Source organism: Seriola dumerili, unplaced genomic scaffold, assembly GCF_002260705.1.
Source record: "Seriola dumerili isolate Sdu_G_001 unplaced genomic scaffold, Sdu_1.0 BDQW01000025.1, whole genome shotgun sequence".
Lineage (NCBI taxonomy): Eukaryota > Metazoa > Chordata > Actinopteri > Carangiformes > Carangidae > Seriola > Seriola dumerili.
This window is the reverse complement of record NW_019174280.1, coordinates 19737309-19747334: the sequence shown is the minus strand read 5'-3', so window position 1 is coordinate 19747334 and position 10026 is coordinate 19737309. Positions and strand designations below refer to the sequence as shown.

The following is a 10026-nucleotide window of genomic DNA, read 5'->3' as shown; positions in this document are numbered from 1 at the left end:
CCCCCCATAAAGTCCATGTAAACAGTAATTACCCACCACCCCCACCTACCCAATATATTGACACAGCTTGCAGAAATGGGTCACTAAATGTCCTCTGATCTCTGTGAAAATGTTCCATGGAGAGAAGAAAAGGGGGGAAATCCAGGCCTTTAACCCCCTAAAATGGTGGCTCTTGTCTGGGATTGTGTCTCCCGGGAACTCCCCCCTCTCTTCCCTCAGTATGTTCTCTCCTCACAGGATACCTCTTCTCTCTCCTCTCCTCTTCCTAACTCCCCCTCTCCCTTCCCTCTCCAGCCTGGTTGTCTGAGCCGATCCTCAGTCTATCTCACCTCAACGTCAACCTCAGAAAAATAACGTGTACTGTATATATAATATATATATATATGGTTCTTATGGTTCTCAGTCACACTCACCTCATGGTGTGGTACCTACCTACCTACCTACCTACCTACCTACCTACCCCTCAAAATTCACCTCCTTCATTGTGCAATTCATGGAAAGAGCAGCCTCCAGCCATCGTCTTGGGAAAGATGGATGGAGAGAGTTTCCTTCTCTCCCTCTCTGGCACCGAGGCTGTCAGAAAGGATCATATCGGCAGACAGAACTGTCCAGTCACTGTCTTCACCCTCTATAGATAACATTCCCTCAGTGGAATGGCCTTTTGTTTTCCTACAGTAGCGCTGCTGTTGGATGAAAACCTCTGAAAAGACGTAGCCTTAATTTCCTACAGACAGCCACCTTTACTTTTTCCCGTATACAGCAGGTTTTTAAAGTTTATTTCCTCACAAGGAAACAATAAACTTTTTAGTACACATAAAAAAAACTGATATATTTTAAGGTTTATATCCAACAGCAGCAGTGATTTTACTTAACGCATTTCGCTCTATGTTTTTAGCCCAAAATGGCGACTGGATATACAATCATTTTGCCTTGGTATTTAGCTTCCCGGTGACGCTATTGTTAAGTACTCGAGGCTATGAGAATCAGTTTAGGGTCAATGTGATAATCAAGCAAACTTAAGCTATCTAATAAGGGGAATTGTGCTTTGTTGTCATCCATGCCAAAGGAAAAGATGCTTGGAGCGAAAAGGCTAAGAGGCTAAGCTAAGACTGATCTGAAAATGGTGTTCACATTCATCCAAAGCGATTTCTACTAACTCCTTTGGCGTGTGTAGTTGTTTTCTCATGTTCAGTGAATGCCTCTCAAGCCGGTGTGGCGTCGTATGTGGGCTTGACACTACAGCAGGCCTGTGTCGGTGAAGATAGGTATTAGCAGTCAGACATAATGATAAAATACCCCTAAGCTATTTACTACTTGTTCTGTGACGCTGCCTCTTTATAATAGCCTAAAGAATGTGCTTTCAGAAGATTTTTTTAATATCAGTGGTATCAAATTAGACTAAATCCACACTGGAAATTGTTTAGAGTATATCAGAATAACTTCTGAGGCGTTCTCTGTTTTTATTACACCTGTAAAGCCTCAGTGGTCAAAGCACCACTTTGAAGGGAATCAGAATCAAAGACACTTAAAGTGGTGATATGGGAAATGATTATCCACTATTTTTTTTTTGTTTGTTTTTTTTGTGCCCTGGGTGGAAATTTTCCAAAACTATCTTTGACTGAAGGTCATTGTAAAGTCATAAACAGAGATTAAATGATGTGTTCTTTAAAAGTGTAAGCCTTGTTATCAGGGGCTCACTATATGTCAAGTATTAGCGCTTTTTTAGTCCAAGACTGATGTCTTCAAATTTTATTTTAGGGTGAGGAAGAAAAAAAAAAATAGTTTGAATATTTTGGGAAATACGCTTATTCACTTTTTTTTTGTCAAGAGTTAGATACGAGGATTGAGGCCACTGTGTACGCTAAATTTGAAGCTAGAGCCAGGAGACCGTTAGCTTAGCGCAAAGACTGTAAGCAGGTGGAAACAGCTAGCCTGGATCTGTCCAAAGGTTAAAAGATATTCTGTAGCTGACTAATTAACATGTTGTATTTTGTTTTATTAAAACAGTACAAATGTCAGTTTAAAAATGAATAAAATTTATTTGTGGTTTTACATACTAAAAAAAAATTGTGGTCATGCACAGTAACTTCCTGTGCCCTTTTTATACTATACAATTAGTAAACTTTTTAAGTACTAGTAAGCAGATATAACCTTTGGACAGAGGGAGGCTAGGTGTTTTCTCCTCCTTCCAGTCTTTATGCTAAACTATGCTATCTCCTGGCTCTAGCTTAACATTTAACTTAATCCCTGAAAAACCACAATTTGTTTATTTTTACAATTCACTTTTTCATATACAGTGATAATTAATGAGCTGTAGAGGTGGCAGTAGGTGGGTTTTCTCTTTTTTTAGCTTTCGAGAGAGACTAGCTAGCTTCCAATCTTCCTGCTACACTAAGCTAAGAGTCTCTGGGCTTTAGCTTCACATATACCGTACTAACTCGAGAGTGGCATTAATCTTTTCAACAAAAATTTGGCCAAAAAATAAAGCAAATAAGCATATTTCCCTACATGTCAGATTATTTCTTTAAAAGGAACCCCTGCCTTAGTGATGATTTTGGAGAACTGGGAAAATATTCTACAAAGCAGGATTTAAAAAAAGCAGTTACCCAGGAACTCTGAGAAGTGAACCTCATGCAAGTCCTCATGTTTTAATTTGTCTTAGACTCTAGTGTCAAACAACCTGGTATCTGGATCCTGCTAGTAGAATAGCTTCCAGCCCTGGGCTCTAGTCTAGTAAAACTCTATTTAATTCTACCGCTTCCGGATGTGTGAAGCCGTGATACAGTTACTCAGTACTGGGACCTGCGTTTCAAAAAGAAAGGGTTGAAAGATAAAAACAATATGTATTTATACTCATTTTTTATGGTAATGTAAAAAAAAAAAAGAATGACTTATGTTTTGAAATGAAACGTGCTTTTATTGTTATTCATGCCTTTTAATTTCTGCTGACTTATTTTTCTATTATCATTTAAACCGTTTTTATTTTCTTTTTTGTCATCCTTTATTTGACTGAGCAACAGTCTCCCCGTTTGTGTCTGAGCTAGTAAGCTATTTTGTGAAAGACGAAAATTATGCACCTTATGAAAATTAATTATTGCTGTTGACTAAGCTTGAAATGTAACCTTCCCTCCCCAAGCCTTCCTTTGAAAAGACAAACGTCCAATATAAGATAAAGGGGCTGGTGTGAAAAAACATTTCAGTACAGCTGCATCAGACACCATATCATACTAAATCAAAGCCCCACTATGTGCTGTTCTCTCCACAAAATGTCACACCAAACTTCATAGGGAAATCTAGCATTTTAACATTGACTTCCCTTTTGCAAACACAGGTGCATAATTGATAAAATACTCAAATCAGAGTATTTATTCCTAGATATTGACTCTATGCAGCTTTGTATAAAATACAATGCAGAGTTCCATTGTAATACTATTGAAGTAATCGGAAACGCAATAAAATTGCGTTTGGGTTTCGCAGTTTGATGAAACGTGTTCCATATCTGGAACTGTTAAACTTACCATAGGTTTGGCTTCCGACACCAAAATCAAAACTTTAACTATTCCTTTGAGAATTTAATCACACTACTCACCTGCCAAGTACTAAGAGTGTATGTTGATGAAACACTATTTTCTCCTGAAAGGGTTTTTCCTATGGAGTTTGGTGTGACAATCTCTCCGACATACAAATAATATTGTATGTTTAGAAATAGTGAAACAAGTCGTGCGTGGAAGGAAAAGACTACAAAGAGTGCATTTAAAGATTTTTCTCTCACTTTTAAAATGAATTGCCTTCGTGTTTTGAGAGATGCCACGGCCCAGTTAGCAAGTACAAGTTCTAATCCAGCAGTATTTTATGTGAGAGTTCAACCTTGACAGAAATGTTTATGGGATGGAAGAAAGAACCCTCAGGTGCTCAAGAAGTAAAGATTCTGTGCTTTTCCAGGAGAAAAATGGAAACAGATTAATCTTTAAAATAAAAAAAACAAACTGGCTTTCCCCACCCGATGTTGTGCATACTCCAGTGGTGGTGCTTACTCTAAAAGGGGTGTCCTCTTGTGGTGTGTCAGGGTCAACATGTCTACATGTCCTTTTGTGTCCCCAGTGAAACACCATCCACTTCATCACAATATAGCTCTGAAAAAGAGGACTGAATGCTGTTGTATCAATCTCCAATCTAGTTATGTTCAAAATTACTGTATTGCCCATTTCAGAATTTAGTGCCTTTTTTGGACAGTAGACTGTTCTGTAATTAAGATGTAGTATATATACATTTTTTTGTACAGTTTCTTTGTTCATTTTTTTAACTTGTGTTTATTTTAGTATGATATATATAATGTACAAGAGAATAAAGCTATATCAATGAGATTTTCTCTGCATTTACTATCTTGTTGGTTACAAATATTCAATTTCTATGCAAATATCACATCACACATTGAATGACATGAGCAGAGTGAAATTTATTCAACATTGATTTAAAAAAAAAAAAAAATTTTGCTTTTCATTTCCAACAATATCTTGTCGTCATCTTTAAATAAATAAGCATTCAATTGGTCAAAATGATCAACGTGAATGCATATGTATAAAATATCTTATTTACCTGACAAATTAATACTAAATGCAATACGACAAACAAAATCCCTCAAATATCCTTATGTACAAATCACAAGGCTCCCAAACACATAATTCATTAACTCGCTAGCAAAACAAATTTTTTAAAATGAAGTCACTCCCAATCAATCTTCACACACACTCACTTGGTCGTACACTGATTTAAAAAAAAAAGAAATGCAGCAAACTTTCAGTAGATTTTGTGAGCAAAGACTGCAAGTTGGTAAAACAGGACAAATACACAATCAAGAGCTAAAATAAGCTTCTTAAACAGTTAGTGACCAGTTTTCAACCTACCAACAAAACAGAATTTGGTGAAGTATCACTAAGGCACATTTGCTGAGTAGTAGTCATTGTATTTTAAGGCACAAGAAACAATTTAAAAACAGGTATGAAGCAAGTTATGAGACTTAGAAGTCTATCCAAACATACAGCTGCATAGTATCCTTGCAGTAGAAATATGAGCACATGAAGGTGTTTTGCAGCCTTTGGAGTCATCCAGTGTAATCCAGTGAATTTGATATTTTTTAATATTTTACCCCCAAGCAAGTATACTTTTGCCTGGCAAGTAGCATAACACGTTAAAAGAAAAGAAAAATGTGCTGATTTTGAGGCAGTTCTTTGATTGTTATCTAATGCCACTGGAATAAATACACTCTAAAACAACACATCCACCGTTTAAAATGAAATTAATTACAAGACATTACCATGTAGATACCTAAAAACCTTCACATTTTCTGATGAGACATTCAATATTTCTATGAAGTAATAGTAATACTTATACAATTCCTTAACAGACGATAAACATCTGATGGGTTCCCAGTCCCAATGGAGGAGCTTGAGGTGACTCATCTTGTATTGCCAAAACTTATAGTAGTAAAGGACCAGATACAGTGAAGTCTGTTGTAAATCTGCCCATATTAAACACTGATGTCTTACTCTCTCTGAAAACTTACCCGATAATCGCATCAACCAGCTGCTGGTTGAAGGCAGAGTGGGTATCTACCGTTTAGCAGATACTGAGCCTCTCAAGTGTTCCAGGACTTGCGGTTCTCTCCTCTGCTGCGACTGGCTGATGCCCCGCCGGCCTCACCTTTGGCCAGAGCGGTAAGGGCTGCCAGGTTCGGGCTGGACCCAGAAAGGTTGGCACTACGGCGTTTTTGCTGTTGCTGCTGGCGACGGCGTTTGGCACCACCGCGGGTCACTCTGTTGGGCCTTACCAGCACCCCATACCCAGGGTTACAGTGGAAATAGTGCTTACCGCCGACCGAGCCATCATTCTTTCCTAGAGAAAGATCAAGAAAGGCTCGTCAGATTTTTAGACTAGCGATTGAACAACATAAAATGTTCATAAAGAATGAGGTAAAATTATTGACAGGTTTGTTCTACTCACCTGCTGGTACCTCCAGTTCCACTCCCACCCAGGTGCCCTTTGCAAAATCTGTGGGTCCCACATATCGCACAGTACCACTCTTATTGGTTCCCACAGTTACGAACTCCCCTTCTTTCAACCAGTCAGGAAGAACAGTAGTAGCAGCTGCATCTCCTTCCTCAGAGTCAGAGATGATTTCCAGACTTTCCAGTGGCACAGAGAGGTTGAGTCCTGATCCCAGGCTGCTGGTCCAGTCCACATGCCCGGCCTCCTCCTCACCTAGAATGGGATGAAAGGACTTGAGGTCTGAAGATTTTACTTTCTGGATCTTGAAGGGGTTGGCCGCTGAGGCAGCCGGTTTGGAAGGCTGAATGCTGGACACAGGAGTCGGAGCTGCGGGAGCTTTCGTAGATGCATCGGCAGGCGATTCCTGTTGGACCTTATCTGTTGCTGAGGATGAGGTCAGGGTGGAGGCCTCACAAGTTGATTGATCCTTTGATGAATCTTGAAGATCCAAGTCTCCAGGTGGTTCTGGAGCAGGTTTGTCCTCAGACAAAGATTGAATCAGGTTTGGATCCTGAGCACTGTCAAAAGTTGCCGTGTCTTGTTTGGGCTGTGGTTCCATCGATTCCAGTTGACTTTGACCTTCTTGTGCAGAAGGTTGTGTTTCGTCAAGGAGTGACCTTTCAGCTTCTGTCCTGTCTGTGGGAGCTAGCTCCAGTTCTTCTGTCATAGGGGTCTCTGATTTGGAGTGGTCTGTTTGTGGTAATTCTGCCGGTTCTGTTTCATTCTCCTGTACAACCACTGAATCTTTCAGTGGGTCTGACTGGTCTAATCCAATCTGGTCAATTGAGGAGTCTTGCTTTTGTTTCTGCCCTGGTAAGTCTGATTCTGCAACTGAATCAGACTCCCCTTGATCCTTCAACTGGGCTGATGGAGATTGATTTGGTTCTTCTTGACTCAGATTTAAATCTGATGGAGTATTATATGGTTTTGACGGTGGCAACTCAGTGCTCTCTGCAGCTGCTTTGCCGTTCACAACCTGCAATGGCTCCTGAGGCTCGGATTGGTGCGCAAGAAAAGATTCAGGGTAATTGTAAGATTGTGCCACTTTATAGTCCTCTTCCTCTTCATCGGGCACCATCTCAAAGGCGGATGACTGAGGCAGGTCCCAGCTCAATGTGTAGACATCTGACAGTGTTGCTGTGGATATGCTGGTCGATATGTATCCGCTAGATGCTTCGCTCACCGGGCTGGGGGTGGATTCTTCCATTTCCGGGATGATTGGCGGTGGGAGTGGCATGGATCTGCGGATCTCTGTTTGGATATCCTCAAAGGGGACCTGTGGGAGGACCATGGCAACAGTGCTAGTGACCCAAAATACAGCAAAAGGCTGAATTCCTGTCTGAAATGTTGACTCTTTCCAAAGTCTTTCTTTCAACAGCAACATTGCAATAGACTCGAGCCTATCTTTTATTGTTTGTTGTTAGCATTAATTTGGGGCTTGTCTCTGCCCACCTGGCAAATGTTTTGGCATACCCGTCAACATTTAGGTTTGAAAATACGGGATAATTTAGGTTGTAGGTTGCCAGGTTGTGGTAAGAGAACAGTTTGGTGATAATTCTTTGTGGGGTCATAACCACATCACATTTCACATGGTCTTTTGAACCTTTATCAATATAAAAAAATAGTGATTGAGAAGCTTTAAAGTAATTTCTACAAACCTGTGAAGACAACATAATGTTACACAATAACAAAAAGTACGAAAATAATTTCCCCAGCGAGAACCCCTGCCTCTTAATAAGAAACCCTAACAAGAAGCCAATTGAAATTATCACAGTTCTTTAGCTGTATGTAGAATAAGTTACCAGGCTGAAACAGTCTCAGTCTTTGCACCATGAATAACAGAACAGAATAGGAAAGTGTTTGTAATTGCATGTGGAGGTTTTCCCCAAGTTAAGCCACGATTATATGAATGCAGTAGCTCCTTCTGGGAAAAAACACATTTTTACATTTAAGACCAATGTTGAGAGGGAGCAGGATGTGGCCTCACCCACAAATGTCAGATAAAGAAGAGCAAACCATATTCCAAAAACTACTTTCCACCCATGTATTCCAGGTAGATATAGATGCGTGTTACACTGTCTGTGATTGGAGAACTTACTGGCTGCTGATGTTGGCTCATGCCCTCTTCAACACTGGCCGACTGCACCATGATGCGAGGCAAGCTCTGCGACAGGGAGGCAATTCAAAAGAAGTTAACGTCATTTCACATAAAACAATCTGTTGTGTTCGCACTCAGAGGTTGTCAAGGAGATTTCAAGATGCAATCACAAGCGAGTCCGTGTCACGTCAGTGCGTTTCAACCAGAAGATTAGATGTTAGTATAAGCCTGCAGGTTTCCAAACCTGGTCATTACACAGTGTGTGTGAGGTGATGATTAGCTACTGTGAGGGAATTATAAATCTTAGGCTTCAGTGTGACAGTAAAACAGAAATAGAGCCAGTGGGGAGAAGAACTTAATCTATGACTCTAACGGGAAGACAGATACTGTAGGCTGAACATCATTCTGTACTGCTCCCTCTTGCAGCCTTGAAGAATACTAAACTAAAATAACTTAACTATGCCAACTGGCCATTTATTTCAGTATATTATTACTGCACAGACATGTTCTATAATTGCGAATAATCAGTTTGGTATAATAATGTATTAAAAAGGAAAAAAAAAAACAACATTTCATTTATGTTAGTAATCAGCAGTCAGAAAGTGTAATAAAAATATTTGTTCATCAAATCACTCAGACAGATAATCATGATAAACTGGTAAAACAATCAGGATAATTGCACCATAATTATAATTGCAGCCATTATCATTTATCCCTATTCAGTATTCAAATTACCTCTTTAACACTCAATATGATCTGTCAGCTGATTGAATGTTGTGTGATTTGCTTTCTTAAGCATTCTTTGTTTTTGAAGAGGGTAATAGAAAAAAAACAAACATCTTATATCTTAAGATATTCAATAAATTAAGACAATTGTTCAACTGTGTGCTTAACAGACACAGTCGTGGAATATTAATCAGGATCATTGTTTGTCTCTCATGCATCCCTGACATCACGCTCCGAGGGAAATAACACTTAATTCTCCAGACTCCGCTCATCAGAATAAAGCGGTTTGATTCGGGTCATGTTGGATTTCAGCCCTGAGCAGAACGACGACGTACATGGAGCGCGGGTCTGCCGTCAGAGAGCAGGTCAAACACATCTATCCTAACTCTCTCTGGCTCAGGACAGTGAACCTGTAAAGGGTCAACACAACACGTTAGAGGCACCAGGAAGTCTGACTCCTCCAAATCTATTTTGATATGGGGAGATACAGATTTGTTTTCACTGTAGGATCACAAAAAAAAAAAAAAAAAAAACTAGCCAACGCATGAATAATTAAAAACACATCACTGAGCCAGGCTTTTGCACTGCGTGACATGTTCCTTCATTAACCATAAACATGGGCGCTGTGTTCCACTACATGCACAATCCTGGTGCCAGAAAATACTCAGTAGAGCACCAAATGTACGTTACACTGCAGCTGAAAACAGTCCCCAGTAAATGAGCCTTTTATTCCTGCTTGAGTAACATTCGCTAAAAACATTAAACAATATATTTATGACCTTTTTTTTTTTTTTTAAGATTTATGTCTTCAGCAGGAATGAATGGGCTTGAGGCTGAGCACCAGACAGAGAGGGGAAGTCAGAGAGTGCTGAGAAAATAAAATAGTGTTGGTTTTGGTTACAGAATAACACAAGCTTTGTCCTGTAAGAGTGTTAGCTGAGCGTTAGCCATAATTAAACACTCAATATGTTTCAGAAAGAATTCAGAACTTGACACTTAAATGTCCCAAGTCAAATTAAATAAGTCGTGTCTCAAGTCCTCATTTCTGTCTTGACTCGGAGGCTGCTCCAAGGAAAACTCAAAATAATCTCTAGCTTTATTAATAACACATGGACGATAAATACTCCTTTCCTACCCACAAACACAAAACAAACACA

The 10026-nt window shown here is 39.6% G+C and overlaps 1 protein-coding gene across 1 annotated transcript in view; it reads right to left on the bottom strand.

Annotated features, from left to right (window-relative positions):
* Nucleotides 1-4391: 4391 nt before the first annotated feature.
* LOC111238157 (kinesin-like protein KIF13B) overlaps nt 4392-10026 on the bottom strand; it is a 39900-nt gene continuing 34265 nt past the window's right edge. The window contains 3 exon segments of the mRNA XM_022767569.1: nt 4392-5892; nt 6001-7321; nt 8144-8209. Coding sequence (XP_022623290.1) covers nt 5636-5892; nt 6001-7321; nt 8144-8209 — 1644 coding nt within the window. The 3' untranslated portion in view covers nt 4392-5635.